General features: G+C 44.7%; 1 protein-coding gene across 4 annotated transcripts; it reads left to right on the top strand.

The window, feature by feature from the left end:
- SLC25A39 (solute carrier family 25 member 39) lies at positions 1 to 27,081 on the top strand. 4 transcript variants are annotated; one of them, XM_054992905.1, is made up of 12 exons: positions 1 to 219; positions 11,227 to 11,335; positions 13,002 to 13,061; positions 15,790 to 15,834; positions 18,506 to 18,615; positions 19,783 to 19,850; positions 20,685 to 20,809; positions 22,166 to 22,339; positions 23,269 to 23,378; positions 24,202 to 24,283; positions 25,358 to 25,435; positions 25,949 to 27,081. In XM_054992905.1, the coding sequence occupies exons 1-12, from the start codon at positions 178 to 180 to the stop codon at positions 26,065 to 26,067; spliced, it is 1,122 nt and encodes a 373-aa protein (XP_054848880.1). In that variant the 5' UTR covers positions 1 to 177; the 3' UTR covers positions 26,068 to 27,081. The 4 variants fall into 4 exon arrangements, with proteins under 4 accessions (XP_054848880.1, XP_054848881.1, XP_054848882.1 ...); XM_054992907.1 differs by lacking the exon at positions 1 to 219 and adding an exon at positions 4,547 to 4,674; XM_054992908.1 differs by lacking the exon at positions 1 to 219 and adding an exon at positions 4,713 to 4,735.
- The last annotated feature ends 890 nt before the right edge of the window (positions 27,082 to 27,971 follow it).

The raw sequence follows: 27,971 nt of genomic DNA, 5'->3' as shown, positions 1-27,971 counted from the left end.
GGTTCCTTGCGTGGACTTAGCGGGGAATGGCGCTGCCGCTGCCTGAGGGAGGTCGTCCCGTCTGAAGAGCCGAGGGGGCTCTTGTCGGCCTTCCTGTCCTGTCCCATCAACAGCGCCGGGAAGGCAGCAAATGGGCCTCCGGTTAAAAGCGCCGGTGATGCATTTATTGGTCGGTGAATGGGAGCAAGTAGACAACACGCACGTGGCCGGAACGGGCAGGTAAGTGGCACATGGTGGCATCTAGGTGTAGATGCCTTCCTCCAAGGAAGCCCCGCGTGGTGCTGCGTTTTATCCTTACTACAGACCTGTCAGGTAGGCTGGGCTAGGCATTCATCACAATAGTAAACCTTATATAAGGACCTTCTAGTACCCCATTCAGAATGGTGAACAAAATCAGTGTTATTAACCCCTCGATACAGCTGAGCCTGAGCAGAGTGGCTTACCCAAGGCCACCTGCTGAGTTTATGCTAGTGGGAATCGAACCAACAGAGTGCTGATTCACAACCTGACCACTTTACCACTACGCTGCAGCAACTCTCTTAGCTATATTTAAGTCCTTCTTCCCAGTGCAGATCCAGAGTGGCTTTGTTTCCTCCTTTCTCTATTAAATTTTTGGCAACAGCCCTGTGGGGTAGTTTAGGCTGAAAGAGTGGCTGGCCCAAGGTCACCCAGTGAACATTCATGGCAGAATGTGGATTTGAACCTGGGTTTCCTGGATGCTGTGCTGGCACACTGACAGCTACAACATGGTGGTTCTCCAAGACAGAGAGTGACTGGTCCAAGGTCAGCCAGCATGGTGTAGTGGTTTAGTTAAAAATATTTTGTGTACTGCTTTTCTGAAAGCATCTGATGCATCTGACCAAGAGAACTATGGTTCTCGAAAGTTTATGCTACAATAAGGTTGGTTAGTCTTAAAGGTGCTACTGGTCTCTCCACTATTTTGCGACTACAGACTAACACAGCTAACTCCTCTGGATCTGAAAGCAGTAATGGTTCAACATACTCTGTTTTTTTTTTAAACATACATTAAAGGCATTGCATCAGCAGAAACACAGAATAAGAGAAACCACCAGCAAATGACAATAAAATTATGTTGGATTAGAATTTGAAACACGCAGATTATTGATCACTTTATCTGAAATCCATAATCTCTGTGTATTGATACGTTAATCCTAGTCATAGACGAAGAAATTTGGAACATGCATTTTACTAGAACAGCAAACACAGATTTGAATTACATGCTCTGAATGGGCTTTGCTCTACTTCCTGCTGGGGGGAAAACACAGTCTGATTGTTAGTTTTTCCTGTTTGGGGTCCGAGTAAAAAGGATCAGAGTGGTGTAGTCATAGTAGTGATAGTAATAGTAGAGCAGTAGGAATGTCAGGATCTGAGAAACTTGGGTCCTAATTCCCACTCTGCCATGAAACTTGCTGTATGATGTTGGACCAGTCATTTATTGTCAGCATACCCTACTTCACAGAGTCAATGTGAAGATAAAATGGAGGTGGGGAAGACCATGAAACTGCCTTGAGGTTCTCTGAGGGATTAAAAAAAATTGACAGCTAGTGATTTTTTGATCAAATAGTGATTTGAAACCAGATGTCCCCCTGTTGTAGTTGGATGCTCTCCCTTGGGAGTGCCAGGTGCTGTTCTTGAGAGGCTTCCCAGAAGTGAAACATCCAGCAGTAGAGCTTCATGTAAGACCCAGGATCTTCTAGTCCGCCATTCTTGTGAAACAGCCAGCCAGATGCCTTTGGGATCTCACATATGGAGCATGAAGGCAACAGCTCTCCCTTGTTTTTGCCCCCAATTTGTGCTATCCAGGGGGCATATTGCCTCTGACCTTACAGTTCCATTTAGCTATCTTGAGAGCCATTGCTAGACCTCTGCTCTTCCCCCCCCTCTAATCCTTTATATGAATATCAAGGTTTTCCATATTGATTGGCCCTAACACTGCCTCTACACCAGCATCCTCTAACCCACAATCACCAGTCAGTCTCCTTTGGGAATTTCAAACAAGGCATGAAGGCCTTTCTCTAACATTCAGAGATACACTGTGTCTGATCATGGAAGTTCTGTAAATAGCTATCGTGTCTAATAGTTGTTGACAGGCCCAGCCTCCATGATTTTGTCTGATGTACAAGTTGCAAGTTGTTGTCTGTCCTGTTTTATTTATGTTTTGTCCTCCCTTAAAAATGTATACAGGATGAGTAGTTGAACAAGGCCTTTTCAAAATTATCTGTTTAAAGTTCAGTAAGGTTTGTAGTGCAGGACCAAAAAACAAAGAAGTAATGTGTTGGATTGTTTAAAAGAAGAAAAGTGGGATCCAGGATGTGTGGAATCTGTGTATTGCTTACCTGTTGCATCACCCTCTCTGAGCATTTTTAAACCCCCCCCCCCCAAGGAAACTCGTCCTTCCCTCTATAATAACAGCTATGGACGCAATGAGAGACGAATATTTCTAGAACTCCTGCGAGGGGAATTACATGAATTCCCTGAATTAGTCCCATCCCTTTCACTGACGGTATGTTTTTGTAGGGGTCAAGGCGGGAGGGAAATACCTGAGGTGTGGGGGAGGGAATGTGTATTTCCCTGAGGACTTTGTTGGGTTTTGAAACAACTGGAAAGTTTAGGGAGCATTAAAGCCAATATGATGTTTTCTGTTTTGGAATTATTAGAATGCTTTTTAAGATGTTTAACTTACTCAAATGTAGTATGAAGATAACTTTACATTAAAATCTGCAGCATTGGGTAATGATAATTGCTGTGCATATTGTAAATGTATGCAACATGCTTTCATAAATACATTGATTGTTTAGATATGTCAAATCTTTTTCCACAATTGATTTGCTCTACCATGTATAATGATAGTAAAGAGTCCAGTAGCACCTTTAAGACTAACAAACTTTATTGTAGCATAAGCTTTTGAGAACCACAGCTCTCTTCATCCGAAAAGGTGCTACTGAGCTTTTACTATTTTGCAACTACACTAACATGGCTAACTCCTCTGGATGTATAATGATAACACACTATGGAAGAGTTCATTGTTTTTAGTGTTTAACGTGACACTGAAATATGCTATTAGACCTGTATCTGTTCAAATAATACACTATATTTACTTGAAAGCAACTCTGAATGTGACAACCCCCCCAAAAAAAATTGTTATTGGACTTTACTTTAACTTGTATGCATATGTAAGATGACCCCTTCTTTTTTCGGTGGTATCCTTGGAGAAAAACCTAGTCTTGCATTTGAGTAAATACTGTACTGTACTTCCTTTTGTTTCCTACACCATTTCTATTTTCAATTTTTTCCTGCTTAAATAACAAAAAACAAAGATTTCTGTTCTATGATAGCTGCATTTTGCAGCTGTCTCACTGTAGTACAGGGTATCACAACTTTGCTCATAGAAAACTGAGGCAGTTATACTTTTATGTTTCATAAAGATTCCGAAGAGTACAACACCATATGCCAGCAAAGTTATAAATGCTGCATTTTGTGTTAAACTTGTAAAATGTTTTGGTTTGATAAGTAAGAACTGCATATACTTCAGTCTCCCCCAACTTCTGTTTCCTTATGGAGAAGGGGAAACCTTCCTACCCATAGCTTCAACATTTCTGGAAATAGTACATCTCTACCTGGAAACAGCATGTTACAGCCTATCTTTATTGTGGCAGTTCTGGGGGAAACACGAACAATGACTGTCTCTTCCACCTGAATGGATATTGCAGAGATAATTGGGGGGGAAGGGGAGTGCGAGCTTCCTCAGCTATTCTCAGTAACTAGGATTGCAAGCCTCAAGGTGGGGCCTGAAGTTGTCCCAGGATTACACCTTATCTCCAGACTGTAGAGATCAGTTCCCCTGAAGTAAACCGGCAGCTTTGGAAGGAGAGTCTATGGTATATCATAGAATTTAGGAGAAATTGAGCGACATTCCATGCCTGCTGAACCCCTTCTCAAACTGCATCGTTCCTAAGGACCGCCGTAACATCTCCCCCACCTTTTCAAGCCGGAGCTGGCAATAACAGTCAGGGGATGGAGATATGAAAGGAAGATGACTGGTATGGAAAACACAACAGCAATGTATCACACATCAATTCTGCCCCCCCCATCCCTTCTTTCCCCCTTTTTCCTGAAAAGATGTGCTTCTCTAACTATGCTGGAGAGATATGATGAAAGAGGTAGGGGTTCTCAGCGCATCCCTCAAAAGATTTTGAGAGGCTTGTCTGATAAGTGCATACTCCCTCGTTCCCCTCTTTTCTTTTGCTGCTTCCATCTCTTTCATAGAATATTTGCAGGGGTGGGTGGGGGGAGATCTCTGACAGGGCTCAAGCCATGGTGTGAAGTGGGAAAGAGAGAAGCCTTGGTGGGAGCCTTCTGCATCTCTTGCTTGCCGAAGGAAGGAGCGGGGCGCAGGAGCTCCTTGCCTGACTGCGGATGGAGTGTGCTGCCTCAAGGTTCCCTGGCAGGGAGGAGCAAGTTCCACTTCGCTTCCTGTGCCTTGATTGATGTGTTTTTCTAGCTAGAAGAGCCGACAGAGGGGGGCGGATCTTCAGCCATTGCAGCAGCCGTGCTGGCAGCAGCTGCTGTTGCTTCATACTGAGCCCTTGGCATCATGGGGAGCTTTGACCAGGAACTCGGCTTGGAGAGAGTGCCTTTCCTTCCACCTCTTTGGTGAGGCAGTTACATAATGGAAACTTGAGGTGGGGGTGAGGGGGAATGAACTGAGGATAAGGTTGGTGCCTAATAATCACCCCCTACGCCCACACACACACACACCCCTCTGTCCACCCACCCTTCCCTTATGGCTGAAAATAAGTTTGTTTGGAGTATTTGTACGTTAAGACTTGTTTTAAGCCGCTTAATATTTATGCTGTGCTGAATTTTAAATGTTGGGTTTAATCATTTGTGTAATGTTATATGTGTTTATTGTGTTTGATTTTGTTAGCTGCCTTGGGCAGGTTCCCTGGAGAGGCAGTGTAGAATTTTTAAAAGAAATGCCTAATTTGTTTTCATACATTGTTTGGCTCTTAAAATGCTTAGTAAGCATGTGTGCATTGGACCCTCTTTTCCCCAGGATGTTGACGTCACTTTTTACAAATCCATGATGCCAAGAACTTTTAATTAGCTTCTGGTAGAATGAAGGCGGTCTGGCTTCAATCAGAAGTCATGAAGTCCAGAAACATACGTGAAACTTACAAGATGACATACTAGAGTTTAAAAGTTAACTCTCTTAAAAGTTAAAGCACAATTAATTTTTGTGCATTGTGATTCTGTGTGCATTTGTGCTTAAAAACTTTTAGGGCCACATTGTTGCATCAAATGAAGTTGTAATTAGTCCAGGCTTCCATGCAAAAGCCCTAATACCATTGTGTGCCACGTGGTCCATTGGAACTGTGCAGTGGTCTGTCAGTGGATCACATTTACCTTATTTATTTACTTCGTTTGTACCTCCCCTTTCTCCCCAATGGGAACCCAAAGTAGCTTACATAATTCTCCTCTATTTTATCCTCACAACAACCTTGTGAGGCAGGTTAGGCTGGGCAAGAGAGAGACTCTCTCAAGGTCACTCAGCAAGCTTCCATGGCAGAGTAGGGATTTGAACCTGGATCTCTGAGATCCTAGTCTGACACTATAACCACTATACCACACAGGCTTTTTTTTTTACCAAGCCTTGTTAATAGGTGTTTAAAAAGTGGAACCCTGTGTTTTCTAGATGTATTGAGTGTGCAAGGGCAGAGGAATGAAAGGAGAATAAGATACATACAGCTAGATGTTCAGTTCTGTGATCTTCTTATGATCGGATACATTGGGAGCTTTCTAGTTAAGTTCTATATGCATGGATGTGTGTATCGCCTCCTGGTTGATTGCGAAGTGTAAGTTATTGTACAACAGAGACATTTGGAGGTCGGGACAAGGGAAACATGTTTTCACTGATAGCCAGTATGAAAGAGGGAGGGCCCAGCATAGTTAGTGCATAATTGTTCATTGACCCTGCACAGAGGACTAATCCTTTAATATGCTTTGGTAATGTATGTTTGTGCTTTTTTTATCGCAGCAGCAGCCGATAAATGTCAAAGTTCGTTTTCTTCACAGCTTTTCTGCAATTGTTGATAAATACAGCGAGTGTCCAAAAGCTTTTGGCTGCCTCTGAGTCTTTTTTGTTTGGAAGCTGTATGAGGAAATGAGCATTGTTATGTTATGAGGAAAAGAGAGAGGCTGGGGGAATTTATTAGGAATTCTTCATTCATTGTAAATTTTGAGCATTGCATCAGGAATCCATTGACATTGTATTTGTGGTCGTTTTTTAAAAAAAAATTCAGCCTTAGCTTTAAATTCTCATAGTATAAAAGAAGAAACTTAGAATATGCATCTTTTTTGATACAATAAAATTTGCATGAAATATTTTAAATGGGCTATGCTGTGCTACCCCTGTGGAAAACGAACATACAATCTAATCCGAAGAACATTTCCCTGGAAGTAAGACCCATTGAACGGACCTGAGCAGGATTCTAAGTAGACGTGTTTAGGATTGAACTTAGGGCCTGATTGGGGTCAGGGTAAGGAGAGTCAGTGAAGTTTGGAGGTAAGAGTGTTAAATTTAAAATGTTGAAATGTTGGACTACGATATGAGAAACCCAGTTCAAAGCTCTGCTCTGTCATGATGCTTGCTGGATGACTTTGGCCCAGTCTCTCTCAGCCTACCTCACGGAGTGGTTATGAAGCTGAAGTGGGTAAGAAAAACCCTTGTGCAGTGCCCTGAGCTATGTGTGGGAACGGTTTGTTAAAAATGCATCAAAGCGATGCATCGGTTCTTTACTTGTAAGTAGAAATAAATAATAGTTATGACCCTGACACTATGGGTCAAGGTGATTTATAAAGTAAACTTTTAATCTCCTCTAAAAGAGAGATAAAAATGGCCTGCTCGTGTGTCACCATGTGGCAGAGATATCTGTGCCTCTGTTGCATTTTGAGAACGGCCAGTGCTCTCTGAGTGTTGCCAGAAAGCAGCAGCAGCAGCAGCAATGTATATACTGCACTCCCCCCCCCCGTCTACTCATAAGTACTGCAGATGCAGAGTTGCTTAGTTATGATGCAAGAGGTTTCATGGGCAAAGTTGCAAGGTCACTGCAGTTTGCCATTAGTGCTGTTGAGAAGCACTATGGGAGGCCTCTGTGCTTACGTCTGAAATACTTTGCCACTTTATACCTCATTTTTTGCCATGCAGGCCTGGTCACCAGACCTTTTAAAATACAGAAAATACTCATTTGCGTCTTCTTAGCACAGTGCTGATGATCAAAATGGGTATAGAAGTACATGTGGAGAGCGGGGTTGGTCCTTTGCAAATCTGCATGCATTGTTCAGAAAATCTATATATGGGGTGGGGGCTGTCCAAACTTAGTCTCTGGATTCATGTTCCATGAACTCCCTGTTTACAGATTCAGATTGTGGATGTGGATGGGAGCTGCACAGAAACAGTTTGAGAAAGAGGGGGCATTGGGAGGAGTGTAGATCGTATCTGCACTTAACTATTGAATTTTGAAGAAAAAAAGCCCTTCATTTATATCCTGCCTTTCTTTCCAATGGGGGCCCAAAGCAGCTTGCATCATTTTTGTCTCCTCTCTCCATTTTATCCCTACACAACCACCCTGTGAAGTAGTTTAGGCTGAGAGGGTGTGACTGAGCTAAGGTCACCCATTGGACTTCCATAGCAGAGTGGAGATTGGAACCTGGGGTCTTCCAGATCCCATCTGGACACTTCTACATAAAGGTTTGGTCTCTTTGTACTCCAGAATCCTCAACATCCAAGTAAAAAAACCCCATTATTTCTCCCCACATTACACTGACAGTGCAGAGATTCAGAGACCGCAGCTTACCCAAAGCCTCCCTGTGACTTCTCATGGGTGAGCTGTGATTTGAATTGAAGTCTTACCTCATAGTTTATGCTCTTAACCATAATGCTATACTAGTTCCTAATCTAATCCTTAGGCATACAGTTGAAAAATATATTCCTGTCTATTAGAGCAATTGAGCAGTGGAGTAACTGCTAGACAGGCATATGCTGGGATTTTTAAAAATATGGTGTATCCCATCTCTGAGGAAGGGAGTTGGACCCAATGACCCACTTTTTCCTATGACCCAGCTCTCACCTGAATGGCAAGCATCTTGGATTCGGTGACCCTGTTTTTACTAAGGTGCTAAGGCTGCACCTGGGCTGCACCACCTCAGACTTCAGTTGCATAATAGTAACTGGATGTTCTTGCATACATTGCAATTCTCCACATGTAGAAAAGGAGCGGGTAATAGCCTTGTGCTTGACATGTTAGCTTACTGTGTATGGAGAACTGTTTCGTGTGGAGGGGTATGCATTCAGGACCAGGCGCAGATTTACCACCTTGTTGAGACCTAGGGCTATGATCCGTTGCTTATAAAGAGAGACTTGTTCATTTTGTTTACCTTTCCTTCCTCTCCCCTAATCATATCCTAATGCTGTATCCTCTCAAACATCAATGTTCCCTATAATATATGTTGCACAAATGCTGTTTGTATTTATGGGCATCAGTTATATATACCACCATCTCTAGGCAGCAGAGTTTAATGTGGACTGCATTTCCCTTCAACCTGTGCCAGGGAAGAATAGGACATTGAGGCCTACAGCTGGATCCTGAGCTTTTGTGCCTGCATGCGAATATAAGTTTAGAAACATTCTGGTTGGCAGTGGCTTCTTCTATCAAGGATTAGAAGAAATTAAGGTGGCTTGAGGTGTACAACCCCACTCCCAATATTGAACTTCGGGAATTTCTGCTTGTTTGGGGCCAGTGAGGTTTGCTGGGTCAGACAGGAGCAGCCTTCGTGCTTTTCTGCTCACCTAAGACGAGTTGCGGTTGCTCCCAGGTAACCAGCCAAATTGCACTTACTTGGTTCTGCAGAGTTGCACTGAATTTCTGAAAGCTGGGAGGTAATAGTGTTTATGCTTTCATGTTTTGTATAAAATGACTACCATTTCTTTTGAGACCAGAACAGAGTGCTACCCTTGCGGTTTCTGTGCTGTTCCTCTTAGGAGAGAGGAAAGCCAGTGCTGCGATGTTATAGCAGTGAGTACCCTTTCTCTTCTCCATGATTGGCAGAAGGGGAAAAGAGAATGCAGAGGCTGAGGCACTGGTTTGATCTCTTTCCCCGGCTGGAGGAGGCTGAAACTCACAGGGCCATCTTGTGGGCTGGAGCAGCATGGCATGGCAGAGGAGGTCTTGGCTGAGTGCAAGCTGTGAAAGAAGGACAAGGGAGAAGGGGGGAGGGTGCAACCAGCACAGCACCTTGCATACCCCCCTTTGCAGGGTAATGGTGGGAATAAAAAGGTAAGGTACTGTAAAATAACTAGAAGTAATAATGATGCAAGACCTGGGGTAAAGAAGAAAAGCTCAGTGCAGAAGGTTCAAGTGACTTGACTGCATCAAACATGAACTCCTGGCTTACATGTAGCTCATGTTTGAGCTGTGTTTGAGCAGCTCAGGTTGGTTCTTTCCTGTTTCAAACCAGCAGCTGTACTCTGTGCCACTCTAGCTGACTTTTCATCTTGAAGAGCATTTTCAAAGTAGATTAGTAGCCTCTAAACATGCGCTGTTCATGCCTGTGAATTGTGCCAGTGTTCATGATAATGGAATTTGTGTGCACAGCTGCCCGTCCTGTTCTGGCAGCATTCTACCTTTTTCTCCTGGCTGTGTGCATCTACAGCCCCTTGCTAACTGAGATTCTCTTTTTGCAGTTAAGTTGCTCCATCTGAAATCAAAATGCCAAATTTTTTGAACAACTTAATTCTGTATTGCAGTGCAATCCTATGCAGAGTTACTTCTGCCTGAACCCAATGATTTTAATGGGTTCAGAATAGAGTAACTCTGCATAAGACAGCACTGTGAATCTGAAGTAATTTCTTCCTTTCCCTTAACATTAGAATTTGGGGGTGCCCAATGAAATTGTTCAGCAGTCATAAGGACAAAAAGAAATACTTCTTTATTCAGAGAGTTATTAAATAGTGGAATTGGCTGCCAGTGGCTATAGTGATGGCCCTGGAAATAGATGGCTTTTTAAAGGGGTTAGATGGATTCATGGAGTAAAGGGCCCTTAATGGCCAGCAGCCAAGGTGAGTGAAGTGAACCTCTAAATTCAGAGGGTGCAAACCACTGGGTACCAGTACTATGAAGCAATGTCAGAGACACGCCTTGGTCTCTGTGCCCCTGTTGTTGGACCTGCAGAATAACTGGTTGGCCCCTGTGTGAAATAGGATGCTGGACTAGATGGGCCACTGGTCTGATCCAAGCAGTGCTCTTCTTGTGTTCTTAAACAGAACAGACTTCCACAAAATGAAGTAGGGTGATGTTGTGACCTTTTACCCCACTGTTTCAATAAGAAAGTCAGAGGCTTCTTGTTATCAGTGCTCAGCTCGCACCATCCTGCTCCGTTTTGAGACTCTGATGGTGTGAGCAGTGTGCATTGGGAAAGGGACCTCTCCCCTTTCTGCAGTGGTGCAGATAGTAGCTGTGAACTAGCACCGGTTGGGTGGGGTTGCTGCAGGAATTAAGGAGGCTTGGCACAAGGAATGTGCCTGCACCCCGGAGTTCCAATTAAATTACCCACACATTAAATTACCCATGTAGGCAGTCGCCTGTGATATCCAAAATTTGGCTCCAGTTTCATGCTTACACAGCACAACAGAAAGGAGGAGTTATTTCAGAGAAGAAATCTTCTTAAATAATGGATGATGAGTGAGCAAAGAGCTCCCTTGCAGTTCAGTGCTTGAACTTGTAGTTACCTGCAACCAGCAAAACTGCAATCTTGCTGGGCAAAGCCCTGCAGATTTAATTGCCTTTCATGTGTTGCCACCATTCTAAAAACACAGTATTTAAACTTTTTTTTTGGACTTACTGAAGTTCCTTTCTGCCTTTTTATTTATAACATCATAACTGGTGGTGGTTGTTTCTAGAATAAAGTACAGTCTGGTTTTTGCAGGGTTAGAAGGCACTGAGCACAAAATCGGTGCGCGCTAAATGAGCTCTTCTTACCTCTGATTTTTAGTTCCTGTCTTTGTAGCGAAGGTGGAGCAATGCTTGCTGGGCCGGCAGGCAGCACTGAAATGTCTTCCAGCAATAGTGTTGCTTCTGGAATTGCAGACGTGGTAGAAGGTATTTTGGAGCTGTTGCTGGTAACTGTGAGGCTCTTTGTGTCTTGCAGGTGAGCAGCACAATGGCTGAGAACCCATCGGAGCATCCATCCAGGGGAATCACCCCCATGCAGCAGATGCTGGCATCTGGGACCGGGGCCCTCTTTACATCTCTCTTTGGTAGGTGTCCTGCATTTGTTCAGCCATCTCTGGACCAGTTTGATTGACCGGAGTGGATACCAAAACGTATGAACACGTGCCTCGGAGAATTCTGACCTCTTTGTGGAACGTTCTGCTGCATTAACACTGCTGTCCACCTAGCCGACATCATAGCATGATAAAGAAGTGGCTGTGTATCTAAAAATCAAGAACTGGGCATGCAGGGAAGCAATGGCATAATTGGTTTATTAGGGGTGTAAACATGACTTGTACATGTCTGCCTTTGTGTTAGCCATATAGGCAGAGTGGTTTAAATTTGCTTGGTGTTACTAGTTGCTTCTTCTAGGAACATATAAGGAAGCTGTGCCCTCTCCTGTATCCTACCACAATATCCTAGGCCCTGTTTGCACAGGATGTTGATCATTGCATTCCTGCATCATCAGTTGGTGTCTGGAGTATGTAAAAGAGCTATGACAGATGAAATGCTTCATACAGAACTATGCTACTACTTCACGGAGACATTTCTGACTTGAAGCAGTTTGCATGCTTCACTTGTGAAGCAACCCTTAGTCAGATATTCCTCAGACTTGCAGCCGAGGTACACTATTTTTGTTTTTAGGCACTTCTGAGGCATTCTTAATTCTTGCATCCAGAAAGTTATTGTGTACAGGCGTAAGAGGAGTTCAGCTTCAGAGGTACTTGTAATTATATTTCTGCGTGAGGAGGCTTGCGAAGATGCAACTTTTGGGTTGCTGGAGCTTTAAATTGCTTTCTCTGTAACAGTTCTCTTGTGTCATATTAACATTCCCAACTCAGAACTAGGGAATTACTGTTTTCGTCTGTGCCTAGCCCTTAAAGAAATGTTCCATAGTTTAATGTGAGAAGGTGAGATGTGTCGTGGTTGGTGTGTTGGGCTGAAATTCTAAGCATGCTTTCCTCAGGGTAAGCCTATTTGATAAAATGAGACTTCTAAATAGACTGCTTAGGGTTGTTTTCCAAGGTGTGTATTATTGTGTGTTGACATTATTGTTTACATAATAATTAAGTGCTGCATTCTAACATTTTATTGTGCGTATTGTTGTGAGACACCTTAAGCAGAGAAAAGGTGGATTATAAATTCCTTAATAATTGCGGGGGGGGGGGCTGACTGGAGATGTAGGTTTGAAGGGAGAAGGGGGAGGTGCCCCTGATGGTCCTTACTGCCGAACAACATCCCTTCCCCCTGAACCAGAAGTTCCTATTTGGAATCAGCCCTCAAGCATTCCTCCTTGTCTTCAGCTGTGTGAATGAATGAATGGAATGAATGAATGAATCCCCTTTTGCATTCAAAGTGCTGCACTCATTAAGTGAATCTGCATTGAATGCTGTGCTGTCATATCTGAACCCACTTGCCAGCCTCCCTCTGCTCTTCCCTTCAACTAAATTTGTCTCAGAGGAGGTACAGTAGAAATGTTGTGTTTCCCTGCAGGTGGAGGGGGGAGAGGAATATCAGCCTTTGCCATACTGTGGTGTGCTAGCTTCAGACCACAACAGTGGTGGGTACAGAGACTTCCTCAGTAACCAGCCTGGTGTCTGTCAGACCTTCGTTCCCATTGAGATCCCACAAATGCCCGGGGCGTGTGTTGCATTCTTTACTGTGCTCCTTAAGGGTTGCATGACCAAAATGCTTCCACGTTGTGTGTTTCAGTCACCCCTCTGGACGTGGTGAAGATCCGACTGCAGGCACAAAGGACACCATTCTCAAAAGGTAAGCAGTAACTCCTCTGCAAGAGTGGGGGAAAGGAGCCAGTGGAGAAGAATCGTCTGTCTCTTTGAAGTTAGTGGCCTGGGATAGTTGCCTTTAATTAGAAACTGTTCTAGCATAAAACTTGAGCAGTAGTATAGCCCTCCAGGGACTGTTCCATTTACACAATCCATGTAGATAGTATGCATGCTTACATGTTTCCTAGCACATAGAAAAATAGCTTTCTCATGCTAGTTTTGAACAGACAAGGAAGTTTTTTGATGTGGGAGAGCAGACAAGCCCATTCTGAAGCAGAACAGTCCCCAGGGGGGCTGAACAATCTGCCTTTCCTGAATATGTAGAATTACCTTTGAAAAAACTCCAGCAGAGGGACTTAATCACAAGAGACTGTGGACTGGATTGCAACTTCCTTTGTAGTGTGCCTTGCTGAGTGAGATGCAGCTGCTTTGGTCTCCCTAACTAGCCTATAGCTAGGTTATGCGAGGATGCTAGTTGGGTTGGATAAGCTTGTTCAACTCTCCCCACAAACATTAAGCCAACCTCCAGGTCCTTACCTTGGAGCAGAGTCCCTCATCCATAGAAAGTCCTGTTTAGATTCCATACATTGGTGGGGGGGGGGTCATCCCTGTAAGCCAGAGTGAGAAAAAACCCTTTGCGCAGTGTAGATCTGCATAACTCATCAGGGTGGGTTCTGTATTGGGTTCTGGCCTACAGGAGGCGGTAGGTTGCTCTGCAGCCCACTGCAGTTATTTTGCTAAACACTTTGAGGATAAAATCTCTCGCATCCATTCCAACTTGGACTCTACATTAGTAGTGCCAGGATCAGAAGGTCCCAGGGTGCCAATTTGCCCAGTTGTGTGGGATACCTTTCAGTTTGTACAGTCTCAAAACAGGGAAGGGATTCTTAGACGTTTGAGACCTGCCACTTGTTTGTATGACTCTTGCCCCTCCTGGCTGCGTAAATCTGCTGGGGGGGGGGTGCTAGTGGACTGAGTCTGAGAGGGAGAGAGTGGCTGCTCTGACCTTGAAGTGGGCAGTAGTGCAGCCACTCCTAAAGAAAGCTACTCGGCACTCAGTCACAAATGTACTGTTCTTGAGCAAGGTGACTGAATAAGCTGCGGCTAGCCAGCTCCAGGGATTCTTGGATGAAGCAGATTGTTTGGATCCATTCCACTCTGGTGTCAGGGCTGGTTATGGGACTGAAACATCCTTGGTCACCCTGGTGAATGGAATGAGCTGGGAGATAGGCAGGTGTGTGTGCATGCGAACCTGTTAATTCTGGATCTCTGCAACTTTTGATACCATCAATCCGAATATCCTGATGGGCCACCTTTCAGGGTCTGGGACACTGCACTGTTCTGCAGTGTTTCCAGTTCTGCCGTGAGGGTAGGTTTCAGAGTATGGTGCTGGAGGGGCTGCTGCTCTGCCCCTTGTCCTCTGGCCTATGGGGTGCCCCAGGGTTCCATCTTGTCCCCCATGCTTTTCAACTTCCATGTAAAGCTGCTGGGAGAGGTCCTCCAGAGATTTGGGTTGGGATGCCATCAATATGCAGATTACACTCAGCTCTATCTTTTGCTGCCAGTAGATCCCAGGGTTGCTGTGGAAACTATGAATACCTGCCTGGAGGCAGTTTTGGAGTGGATGAGGGCTAGCATGCTGAAACTTAATCCTGACTAAACAGAGCTGCTACTGGTTGGGGTAGAAGGTTTGACTCTGGAAGTGGTTTTCTTCTGTTCTAGAGGAGCTGCACTCCCCTTCAGGGAGTGGGTTCATAACTTGGAGGTGCTGCTGGACTTGGGTCTCTTATTGGATAAACAAATGGCAGCAGTGGCCAGGGTTGCCTTTTACCAACTTCGGCTGGTGAGCCAGCTGTGGCCCTTTCTGGGTAGGAAAAAATTTGCCATTGTAATACATGCCCTGGTCACGTCTAGATTAGATTACTGCAGTGCGTTTTATGTGGGGCTACCCTGGAAGTCTGTCTAGAAGCTAATGTTGGTATAAAGTGCAGTGACCATAACGTTGACTGGAGTGGACATAGGGTCCCTATCACTCATATCTTGCTCCATCTACATTGGCTTGCTTCTGGGCCCAATTCAAGGAGCTGGTATTGATATTTAAAGCCCTATCCAGCCTGGGGAACAGTGTATCTTAAGGATCACCTTCTCCCATATGAACATACCCATTCACTATGGTCATCTTTGGAGCCCTACTCCAAGTCTCCCTGCTGTCTGAGGCTAGATGGGTGGCAACCCAGGAAAGGGCCTTCTTGGTTGTGGTGCCAAGACTTTGGGACGACCTTGGGATTTGTCTGTCCCCCTCCAACTGTCTTCCGCCACTGGGTGAAGACTCTCTTACTTTGTATGGCATATCCCCATAGCTGTTATTGGCCCTCCTCCCTGTTCTTAGTGTTGTGCGTTTGGAGGAGGGGAGGTTAATTGAATTATTTTAATATTATTTTAAATGGTGTTTAAATTTAAAATGTTTAAAATGTTAATTTTTAATGCTATATTATTTGCCATCTTGAGGACTTTGTTTGGGTGGAAAGTTGGCATACAGATGTTTTAAATAAGTGAACCAGGGGCATGCGGAGGGAGGGAAAAGAACCTTTTGCACTTAGACTCACCTGGAGGTCAGTCAGCTGCCCACACACTTCCCCCAGCTGAAGGTCCTTGTGTATCTGTCTCCTATCCCTCAGCCTGTCTCTTAAGTATATCCATGTTATCTCTTTCAGTGTTGTCAGTACAGTCTATGCCCTGGAGTATTCACCAGCCCAAATGTGAGTATTTTAGGCACTTTCCTGTCTAAGCTGCCTCTGCTAGCTCCCTGTGCATATGCAGCTCTGACTCCTTTACTTCTGCCCTGTCCCAAAGGAGAGTGCTGTGGGTTGGTGCTTTCTTCCCTCTGTCCTCTCCCCCCTCCTCCCCCAATTCTCACAGCTTTGTAGAAAAGTGTTCCTCCTTCTTCACTGGGCAATCTGGTGCTCATTTGCTGGCATGGTAGAGTGACTAAGACTAAGCTATGAATCCGGAAGCCTCCAGTTCAGATATCACTGCTGCCATGAGCTCATTGGATGACCCTCTTCCTCCCTCCCCCCACCCGTGTCTCCTATAGTGTTTTGTAAGGATTAGAACATAAAGCACTTCGAAAAGGTTCAGTATTAAGGGTAAGGGCAGGGTAGTTGAATAGACCACGAGGGTTTGCAAAGTTTCTCCAAAGAGAACTGGTGCTTGAACTTCAAGATGTCCCGTCTCTGCTTGCGGTGCGCCTTTGTGTGTGCCACCAGTGTCTGGGGTAGTAATCAGAGCGCCAGAATAATCCTAGAGAGAAGCCAGCATTCCTACCAATTCTGCCCTCTGTTTTGCCGTGTTCTGCTTAAGTTGGCAGCTTTGTCTTCCTCCAGGTTCCCAGTGTTTCCCATCCTGACCCAGTCTCATGGGATAGGGCCCTAGTCCCTCTGATGATGCTAATCTTAATATTTTTGCCTGCTATCCTGGTTTCATTGCAACACCATATGGAATGTTATATAAGTACCTCATCTGGAAGCTGGTGAAAATATGCAGCTTCTTGTTAAGTGTCAGGCTGCTTTGTACACTATCAGCTGGTTAAACAAATCGCATGTGGTATAGTCTTTCCTAGACTATATCACTCTCAACTGCAAGTGGGGGAGTTGATTATTTGAATGTTCCTCATGCTTTAACCCCTGGAAAGCTATACTGTTGGAGCAAAGATTTTTACCCTAGCAACCTTGCTGGCACAACAGCTCTCAGCCTCCGTTGTTCATTCAAAGTCTGGTCTGCCTCTTGAGTTCTACATTCTTTTGTTACTTTCCCTGGGCCAAGGTCTTTTGAAAGTGGGCTGTCCCTCTCTAGGCCTCGTAGGCAAATGTCTCATGATGTCAAAGAGTAGCTTTCTCCTGTCTCTGTATCTCTTCCATGTGAATAGTCTGTATTTGCTGAATAGGTAGGGTAGAAGAGAATTGCTCGCTTCTGTTCCAGCTGTGCTTGTAGGCAGCAGCTTGGAGCCAGATCTATCCCTGGGGCTGAGCCCTGCAAGCATTTTGTCTGTCTCTTTTAAGTCTGCCCTTCTCTTTGTTTTCCATCTTCCTGTGTTTCAATAGAGGGTCATAAGTGTCTGTTATCATAGCTGATGATGTTAATTTGTGTGTGCGTTCTAAAGAACCAGGCTATATTTCAAGGGTGCCTACCTAGCGTGTTCAGTCCAGAGCGTGTCAGCTTTGCATGTATGCACCTCACATTTCCATTCATTAAAATGTCTGCTAATATTATCTTGTGACATGTTCCTGAGGCTGTTGTGTTCTGTGAGTAAGGCTGAGGACGTCCAACCTTAGTGCTTTGAGATGAACAATAGATGCAATTAATCTCCAAATTCATTACTGCAGTTACTATAAGGCCCAAGCAGCATAATACGTGAAGTAAAAAAGAAACACATGAATGTATTGATGGCTGTTAGTTACTAGCTGAGAGCGAAACCAGAACGATGCCTTGTTGGTCAGTTGGGTGCTGAGTTAGATGATTCTTTGCTAGCGGCATGGCAATTTGCAATGTCGTTGAGAAATTTCAAAAAAGTCTCAAAATGCTGATTTATTTTCTCCTCTTTTAGCAGAGCAGGAGTGGGAGCAAGCCAGGCACTCTCTGTGTAGCCTTACATGACTTCCTGTGTCTGATGGACTGGTACTAATGCATGTGAACAGCTTGGCAGCTCTAACTAGTAGGGTGGCAGACACTGGTGCCTCCTAGGGAGAGGCTGGCTTTGCTCTGCGCTTCTTGCATTGCTGTGATGGGTCTCTGACCTCCTCCATCCTGGGTATCTGTGTCCTGGCACTCGAGTAAGCTGTACACGTACATGGAGCCCTCACAAATACCTGTGCATTTGTTCTGCTTGGATAGTGCATATTCCCTTAATACAATTTCTGGCAAAATTTAGTGTAGTGTAGTACTTAGAGTATCACTCTAGTATTGGGGAGGCCCAAGTTCAAATCCCTACTCTGCAATGGAAGCTCACTGGGTGAGCTAGTCACTCACTCACTGTCTGCCTAACTTACCTAACTTGTCTGCCTAACTTACCTTAGCTCCCCATGAGGGAGTAAAGGGGGTATAAATAAAATAATTTAACCATTTCCCATTCTGCAAATAACTTGAGCGGATGCCACTTGTTTGAGGTCATGATAAGAACTAAGGCTAAACTTAGTTTAAAGTCGGTCCTTCTGAGCAAGGTCAAGCTTTTGATCTGTGATCGCACAGCTTGTGCTCTTGGAAATGGTATCTGAAGAGTGGATACAATTTATAGGGAGTTTGAGAGCAGGTGACTTGAAATGGAGCACAGTTGACAAAGCGAGGATGTCTAATGTGAAGGTGTCTGATGCCTGACAGAGTGGCTCCCCCACTTCCTTCTAAGTACTCTTCTGTTTTGTCTCCTGTCTTCAACAGGGAAATGCTTCCTTTACTGCAATGGCCTCATGGATCATCTGTATGTGTGCCAGAACGGGAACAGCTGTACAGCCTGGTACAAGACCCCCACCCGATTCACAGGAACTTTGGTAACGTTCTGTTTGTGATGAGGACCTGGTGGCATTTGCATTATCCAGCCCCCTGGCAACTGGGTGGCCTAGCAGCTTTGCAATCAAGGATCAGCTGCAAATCGGCCCAGCTTTACTAGGCTCCCTTTGGGTGTTTTCAGAGGGTTTGCTCTCTGATCTCCTAAAGACATGGCCATGGTGTCTCTAGGCCCTAAAGAAATTCTGCTTCTTGAACATGAATTCTTTGTATGCACTGATGCCCCAGTACAGGAGTGACCTGGAGGTCAAGTCCCTCAGAACTATCTCAGCTTGGTTTCTGACCATGATGCCATATTCTCTTTCCATAAGGTGACTGTCTCATCCACAGGCTTAAGAGCTCCTACCTCGTGGCCAGATAATTCAGGAGAGATACTAGGGAGACCGGGGTTGAGGGTGCCCAGTGTGATTCCCGAAGGAGGTTGAAGCATGCACTGCTGTGCTTGCACCATTTGGATGAACATGTGATCAGTGGGCTGCCTCTGGGTTTTTCTGCAGTACAGTCCTGCCCAACAGTTCCCCTTCACAGACCGCTTTCTGACATATCTGCCTCTATCAGGAGGTGGTGGAAAAGGGGGCAGCCTTATCCACCTGTCTCTGCAGCCATGTAAACTGTACTTATAAGGAGCTGCCAAGCCTCGCTTTGCTAGAGAAGTCCTAGCTATGGCTTTCACAGCTTCTGTTTGCAGGATAATCTGCACACTAAATACCAGCAACAAATCCTTGGTGCCTCCCCCCCAAACCCAAGCTTCAGAAGGTGACAGTCTGATATAGAAGTGCGCGCATGTTTATTCCTTCCTTGTCTATTCTGCACCATTCCTCCAGCTGCTTTTCTCCCTGCGGTGTACCAAATATGAGCTTCCTGTTGCCATTACTGATTTGAAACCATATTTAGAGGGAGATAGTTTGGTGTGACAATGCACCAGGTTGGGACAGCGTTAAACATTTGAGGGCAACACCCAGATCAGTCTTGGGGCTCATTCATTCCCAGATCAGATTCAGCTTATCCCTGAAGTTGGCATTACAATGAGGCACTGAAGTCTATGGCAGAACTGGAATAGAACACAAGGGAGTGGATGGGCTTAGCATACATCAAAACGTTCTTCTGACTCGTCTCTCCTGAACTGTCCTACCTTGTTTTTCTTATTCCAGGATGCTTTTGTGAAGATCATACGCTACGAGGGCGTCCGATCTTTGTGGAGTGGCCTACCACCCACTCTGTGAGTCTGAACATGATTGGTTAATCGTAAATTCCATTCTGATGCAGAGTCGCCTGGCATATCTCTTGTTGCTTTAACTTGGCTAACCAGGCAGTCCTGCACTGCCTCTGGGAGATTCACTGTCTCTCCCCAAAAATATGTGACCAGCTTTGAAAAAGAAAAAGGTGTAGAGGTGAGACTCCCTGAAATAGGGCTTTTACTGCCTCAGGAGGCCGGTTTGGGCTGACAAGGGCACAGAAAAATTCATGTTGGTGAACCTTCCCCCAAATTTATTACATTGAAAATCTGGGTGTGAAATATTGTTGATTCTGCTCAACCCCAATAGTAACCAGCTCTTCTTAAGTAGGCTGTCTTCAAACATCACGTTTAGCCACAATATACACAAACCAAACTTGTGGCTAAGTTCACATGCAAGTCCAGGTTAGAAAGCAACTCCAGCTACCCATGATGTACAAACAGAGCACAGGAGAAGGGCAAGGTGTGATTGACACAGCCAGGCTCCATGCTGAATAAAAGTGACATCAGAATATAGTATCAGTCGCTTGTTTTTATCTACATTTCTGATTTTCATAGTATGAGAATGAACCACTGAAATCTATAGGATGGTTCTGATAAAGAATAGGAAACAAGGTAGCTTTTCAGGGAGCCCCCAAGTCTCTTTCACCAGCTTTTATGGCATTTTGTTTTGCCTTTTTGCAAAATTTAGATTTTGTTGAACGGAAGAATTAGCATGTCTGCTGTACAAGAGACTGGGTATGCAAAGTAATTGGCTTCAGTCTGCTCACACACTCGATTGCTTTCTGGTGTCTGATGCTCATTAATCTTTCTCAACAGAGTGATGGCTGTTCCTGCCACTGTGATCTACTTCACTAGTTATGATCAACTGCGTGACTTCTTGCGTGCCAAAATGGACAGCCAGGGGCGCTACATCCCCCTGGTGGCTGGAGCCATTGCTAGATGTGAGTGTCACTTTTCTCCTGGATTTGTTCACTGTGTTTGTTCATTTATGGTAGCCATCTAGCTTTCGAATGCTTTATTCCTCGTGGTTTCCGCCATAAAGAATGGCTTGGTGTTTATGGAGATGGGGTGTCTCGTGTGAAGAGGTTGGCTGGATAGCGTAGGCTGTGTGCTTCCAACAGCATTTGCATTGGGAACATTTGTCTCTCATTCATGCGTTAACATGTTTATTTCAAAGACTGAAAGAATATTGTGAGTCTATAGAATTGGCTTTCTAGCCTCTTCTCTCAGTCTCCTGATTTTCTTGCTCTTGCATCAGACCGGCAGGAGGTCATTGCTCCAGTTAAAATTCTAATATGTTAACTGTGTGTATAAGTGGCCATGAACTACAAGGAAGGGCAGGATATAAACATTTTCATAAATAAAAAGATGTAGTGTTGTGTCTAGGTTTGAACTGTGAGCCATTAAAACTCTTGTTTCAGATCTCACCTCAGGCAAATGACCGTTTCTCAGACTGATGTATCTTCAGAATTATGTGGATACTAGCCTACCTTGCAAGATCATTGGAGGCTTATGATCTACATGAAGCAGTTTAAACACAGAAATTTCTTAAAAACAATTTAACAACTGTAGCTGTTGCATAGGTAACGTGTAGGTATATGGTATATGCCTTATGCTGTGAGTCAGAGAGGACCAATTCTAATATTTTTTTCAAGTGCAGTGCCCACATAGATTTACTGTTATATGTTAGAGAGGGTAACCATCATTGTTTAGAATTCGCTGAATGCAAAAGCATCAGAACCACGGGTGGTCACCCCCTCCACCCTTCTCTCAAATACATAATCTAAGCATGTGAGAAGTTAAGAGTATTTGAGCCATGTGTATTAGGAGACTAAAACAAGAACAATGAAAGCCACAGTTACATCTCTTTGTGAACCTGAGGCATCCTCTGCCTTTTGTCTTAAACTTTTGCTGATCTCTGCCGATTCTCTTTTATGTCTGGTAGCAACTTCCGTGTGCAGAGAAATGATAGTGTTTTGTCTCTTAGATTTGGATGATTAGTGACATGAAAAATAATTGCCCTTAGACCAATCTTGCTATCCCCCTGATCTTGCTGAACAGACAGAAGGCAGAAGGCTGGGAGAGGACTCTTCAATCAAGTGTGCTACAATGATTCCTGTGACCTTACGATAGCACAGGCACCTGGAGGTGTCCTCCATTTATGTGTAATGGCACAGGATCAAAATCCAGCTATCAGTTTCGTTGAATTGTGTGTGTTTGGTCTTTGCAAGAGAAGGAGGCAAGACCAGTAGCAAGCTTGGCATGTCGTCCTGAACACTCTCCTGTCTCTTCCCTAGTGGGTGCAGTAACAGTGATCAGCCCCTTGGAACTCATCCGGACAAAGATGCAATCCCGCCAGCTGAGCTATCGTGAGCTGCATGCATGCATTCAGTCTTCTGTGGCCCAAGACGGCTGGCTCTCTCTCTGGAGGGGCTGGGGACCTACAGTGTTGCGGGATGTGCCCTTCTCAGGTATGGATGCAATGAGGGAAAGGAATAGCTGGACTAGTAGCATGGGAGAAGATTTAAAGTGTTTTAACATATTATGTATGGAGAGGTGGAAGGAGCAAGGGGTGCTTTGTTCTAAGGAGATTCAAGACAGTATACGGGGTGGGAGTCAAAGTACATGTTTTCTACTCATGTACAGCAGTTCTGTTGGTGGAACAGAACATTCTCCCCCTACAGCCCTCTGATCTCCCTGAAATGCCCACTGCTGTGGGGGGGACAGGGGACCCTCAGGAGTATCATGAGAAACAAGTCAGGGTTTGCAGCAGGAAGATGAGATTGGTCAAAATTACCCCACCCCATCCATTAGTGGAAAATTTAGTCTGGATCTAGGCCCCTAAGAAACAAGAAGATGCGTGTTCACCTCAATCCCTGCAACAGTGTCTGGAATCACCACCTTGAGATCTCTAAGAAGGGACTGGATATCATCTCTCTGGCAGATCTTGCTATGGCCATGGCCTGAGCCACTTGAGTCATTAAGGGCATTCCAGGTTGCTGCTCCTTCCAACTTGGAGATTATGACATTTTTCAGGTTGCTGCGTATAGTGAGGGCCACTCTACCCTGGGCAACACAATGAGTTTTTGGCTTGGCTAGATAGAATACATCTGAAGTTACTTGCTTGAGTGAAGAGTGTCGCATGCAGAGTCCCTGGATAGAAGAGCTGCAAAACCCTGCAAGCAAGCACATTTTCCCTCACTGCCAAAAGGAAACATGGGCAAGCTTCTGTTGGCTGGTGGCCCCTTATTTTCTGATGCATTTCCTCCTCTGTATCTGATTTTGTACCCTGAAAAGCTGGTTGGTCTTCAAGGTGCCACTGGACTCAAATCCTGCTGTTCTACTGCAGATCAACACAGCTTTTTGCCTTAAACTATCTCTTCCTCTTCTTTCCTTGCAGCTCTGTACTGGTACAATTATGAGCTGGTGAAAGACGCGCTTTGCAGACGATTCCATCTCAAGGAGGCCAGCTTCACGGTCAGCTTTGCAGCTGGTGGCATTTCTGGCATGGTGAGAACTTTACAGATCATCCATAGTGCCTTGAGAGAGCTCTTGAACTGATGGTAGAAACACCAGGGCCTTCAGAACTAGTTTTCTCTACCTGTGACATAGAGAGCCTTCTAGGTCAGCCTGGTTTCTGTACCCAGGAAGCCATGAAAACTCTGCCCTTCCCCATTTTTCTGTTTGTTCTACTGTAGAATTCCAGGTTTTATGTCAAAAGAATTTTGTGTTGTATGTAAAATCTGTTGGCTAATTTAACTAATTTTAAAGATATTCACTATAACTTTTTAACTAAAAGTTTTTACTGCTTTTAATTTGTTGGCACAAATCCCCTGCCAACATGCTATACTGAGTTGCCCTGCTGAATTAAACCAGCCAGCCATCTAGTCCAGCATCCTGTTTCACACATTGGTCAGCCAGTTACTCTGGACGGCCAATAACCGGGCATAGAGGCAGAGGCCTTCCACTCATGTTGCCTCCTAGCACTGGGATTAAGAGGTTTACTGCTGCTGAATGTGGAGGTTCCCTTTTGTCACCATAGCCAGCAGTCACTTATAAACCTATCCTCCGTGAATCTGTTCTAAATCCCTTTTTAAAGCCACCTGTGCTCACTGGCAGCAACTTCCATGATTTAATTTCTCATGGAGTAAAGCACTTCTTTTTGTCCATTCTGTTGAGTGCCTCCAAGTTCTGGTTGTATTCTAGTCCTAAACTGCACAGCCTCATAGAGGGTGATGTTTCTTCCCCTTCCCATCTCAATAACCAATGTAATTAGTCGTTGGCTGCAGCTGGTGGTGCCTAACTATTCCCTCTTCTATCCCTCCGCTCCCAGGTGGCTGCTGTCCTGACACTACCTTTTGATGTGGTCAAAACCCAGCGGCAGATTGAGCTGGGAAACATGGAAACGCTCCAAGGTATGAAGGTGGAATGCTAATGAGAAGGCAACTATCCAAAGTGGGGAGTAATCAGTGGGTGGCTCCTACCTACTTTTATGCTGGCAAAAGAGGGAGGAGGGGGGACCCTTTTGATCACCAAAAAGGCTCTGATGGTAATTGTGGGTCTTCCATGGACAAAAGCCAGGCAGGACATGGGCTGCAGTGAAGAGGGGAAGATGCGGGGGCAGGGGGGCGAGCACACAACATAGCCTTCTTGGCTTCGTGGAGCAGTGTTGCCATGTATTCCTTTCTAGCTCATGATGGGCAAGCCGCAAGTTCATCTGCCCCATAAAATGCAAGGAGTGCTTTTATGTACAGTGTAACAGCAAACAGACATATTCCATCTTGTGCACATACAGAGTCAGTCCCAGTTCTTGGCTGATTTATCCATGCATACACATAACAGAAATGAGGTGTGCATCTTAGTACTCAGTCATGTGAAACATTCATAGATAAGCTAGTAGAAAGAAATTCTGCTTGCTGGAGGTGGTGGTGTAGGAATTCAGTGCTGGGGTGGGGGGAGAGCTCGTTGCCTCACTCTGTATCAGAGAGGTTAAGAAATGGATGTGAGGCAGAACAGTAGAAAGGTGGGATAAAAATAATTCCCATGTCAACTTCTTCATTGATACAGGCCCACACTTGTATATGTCCCCTTTCCAGTAGCTCAGTACTTAATTGGCACCTTTTAAAAATCAGCAAAAGAACCTAACAGAAACTCAGTAGTGAGAAAGCAGACTTAAGCGTGGACAGATTCAGTCTGGTGGAGGAAATGGTATCTGATAAATGCGAAGGTCAGTTCAAAGTGCTAAACTTGCTAAATAATAGTACATAGAGGTAATTTCTTGGTCTCTGTCAAAAGTTCAAATTGCTCTCAAGTGTTTGTGTGTCCTGAGGGGTATGACAATGTTATTTTAAGGGCCGCAGTTAAAATGTATCTTAGCTTCATATTTTTAAACAGGGTCACATTACTGAATTTCTTTTAATGAATGCATTGGTTTAAGCTTCTTATAAGTAACTTACAAGCAACTTGTGGCCCTTTCTCTCCTTGCCCAGTTACAGCTTCCAAATCTTCCACCTGGCTGCTTATGCGAAGGATTCAGGCAGAATCTGGCACTCGTGGACTCTTTGCAGGTGACTGAAGTTTCCTTTTTGCCCTTGCCCCTAACCAACATCTTCCTTTCTGCTTTCTGCTGTGTGATGGAGCCGGTGGTGGAAGATTAACTATCCCACAGTAGATAGAGAATTTGTCTGAGTCCTCTCCTACTGAAATTTCTTCTCTTCAACTCTTAGCTGTAGCTAAGCTGCCTAAAGTCACACTGTACCTTTAAAGGTCTTGTAGAAGGAGTAGAGAGAAATCTGATGAGCTTCAGGAGTACTTTCTGGTGCTGCATTTGTGCGCTTTCTGAGTCTTACATCTTTGTGATGTCTGTAAGTCACTGACAGAGGATGGCCAGTCTTTTAAGCTCCCTTAGCCTTCCCCCCTGCATCAGGCAAACAGCTCTCTGGCTCCCCCCAGCTGACTTTGAGGCTTTATTCATCCTTCTAATCAGATAGTTTTAGCTCCAGTTATCTAAACCTGGGTGGGTGTACCCTTGATCCTAACCCAATTTTTTCTGTTGCCCTCCCTCTCCAAATCTCCTGCAGGTTTCCTGCCTCGTGTCATCAAAGTGGCTCCAGCCTGTGCCATCATGATCAGCACATACGAATTTGGCAAGGCCTTTTTCCAGAAGATGAACCAGGAACAGCAGCTCAGCAGCTTGTGAGCTCCAGGCTGAAAAGCTTCAAACAGAATCCTTGAAACAGGCCAAAACCATATGGATTTGGGGCGAGGGGTTCAGCAGGGCAAGAGGAGTTGGTGAATGAGGCTAATGGCTATTCTCGGCCAAGATTGAGAAGGCCAGACCCAGGAAACATCGTACACACTTTACTTCTTTAGGTGCCTTCTCATTAGCTTCTGCACTCTTCTCTTCCTGGGAGACTGTTTGTGGGATTGTCATGATTTTCCCTTCACCTTAGAATCATGTAGTCGAGTTGTTAATCTGTTGTACCTTTCCAGCTTTCCTGTATCCTGCTGAAGAACGGGGCTCTGCCCATAAGAAACTGAGCAGACGCCCACAGTTAAATCTGATTTGCTATAAAGCCCCAAACAGAATGTGGTGTGCTTTGGGAGGAAGGTGAAAGGAAGAGGAGGAGCAAGGATAGCCTTGGCATTCCAGAAGAAGAGGGGAGCCTTCTGCACCACATCCCTCTTTAGTGGCCCTTCATAGAAACTTTAAGCCATAGACAAAGGGGCATCTCAACCTTAATTTTTTTTGGCTTGCACACCTGCTGTTCTCTTATATAACATTGTGTACATGCAACAAACATGCTGGCTCAAAGTGCAGCCCTACAATGGACTTTTTGAAGTTCTAGATAGAGACACTGGTTTGGCTACTCAGGATTGAATAACCCCTCCCCCCACCTTCGTCTTTTCTCCACCATTCCCCCACACCCCTACGGAGAGCTTGAATTCTTCATGCCTTAGGTAGCAGTAGCACGGGCACAAAGCCATTAAACGGTGTGCTTCCTCCCAAACGTTTGCACCCTTAATCTTCTATATACAAGCAGGAGCGAAGTCTCAACGGACCCAAGGGTTGGATGGCACCAGAGACTTCAAGTAGCACCCTTTTAACAGCCTGTTGTACCCTTTTCTCTGTTAATTTATGTGCCTGCTACTTAGTTCTCGTGAAGAAGATCCTGAACTTGTTTCTTAAATAAAGTTAATTTTTTTTTAAAAACATTTGAGAGCAACTGGAACAAAGAGTGGCTATAGATCAATGTTCTGTTTGTTTTCAGAAGTGTCTGATCTCTTCCGAAGGTCTCTCTCAGCCTGCATTATAGGAACCTTGCCTTCCTGGAAGATGATTTCTCTATGCAAGCGCTGTTTCCATGAGTCGGGCAGTTGCTGGGGTTTCCTCTGTAGAGTAGGCCTGTTTTCTTACTTCACAATTTTGTGGTTATTTTGTTGGGTTTCCCCATGAACACAAACTCACTACCTCCCTGTGTCCAGGGCGGTTGTCTTGCAATAAGTCTTTAGGAAAGCAGAAATCAGGAAGCCATTATTTGCAGCATGAGCTCATGCACATACATGCACCTATACATACAACCCTGAGGGTGAGCAGGCTGTCATCTTTGAAGCCTCCTGCACAGCAACTTCAACTGGGACTTCCTTCTTCTTGTTAACCACTAAAGTTTAGAATTCCAGCTTGTTTCAAATTAAGAACAACCTCAGTAGGCTGTTGGAGGAAGGGATGCCGAGGAAAGGGAAAGCACCCTGCATAATGACCATTGCTGGAAGTGTATGAGTGAAAGGGAGGAACGATGGAGAATGTGAGCTGCAATGGAAGTCTGAGGGAGTAAATATGGAAACAGTGAGGTATAAATGCTTGCAGTGCTTTGCTAGCCTGTTTCAGATCTCTAGGTGTCATCAGGATTTCAGGTGTTCATGAAACCAAAGACCTGGGCCAGGATTCAGATAAAACCATTAACCATCCCATGGCCTCCAGTAGTCCTAGTTAGCTTAGCAGTATGCCTAAACCTTCCCTGTTCTGTTACGTTAAGAACTGCTTTAAAAATTCCTTTTCGCTGGGGCAGTGGTTTGCTATATGAAGTGGCCAAGAGGGCACAT

Source organism: Eublepharis macularius, chromosome 12 (genome assembly GCF_028583425.1).
Source record: "Eublepharis macularius isolate TG4126 chromosome 12, MPM_Emac_v1.0, whole genome shotgun sequence".
NCBI classification, from domain to species: domain Eukaryota; kingdom Metazoa; phylum Chordata; class Lepidosauria; order Squamata; family Eublepharidae; genus Eublepharis; species Eublepharis macularius.
This window is presented reverse-complemented; position numbering and strand designations above follow the sequence as displayed.

What these genes read in the sequence shown, in the direction of transcription:
- SLC25A39 (XM_054992905.1), top strand. Translation starts at nt 178, where the DNA reads ATGGGAGCAAGTAGACAACACGCACGTGGCCGGAACGGGCAG. An exon ending in GAGTATTCACCAGCCCAAAT is followed by an intron (nt 15,835 to 18,505) that starts GTGAGTATTTTA and finishes TGTCTTCAACAG; the next exon opens with GGAAATGCTTCCTTTACTGC. An exon ending in CACTCGTGGACTCTTTGCAG is followed by an intron (nt 25,436 to 25,948) that starts GTGACTGAAGTT and finishes AATCTCCTGCAG; the next exon opens with GTTTCCTGCCTCGTGTCATC.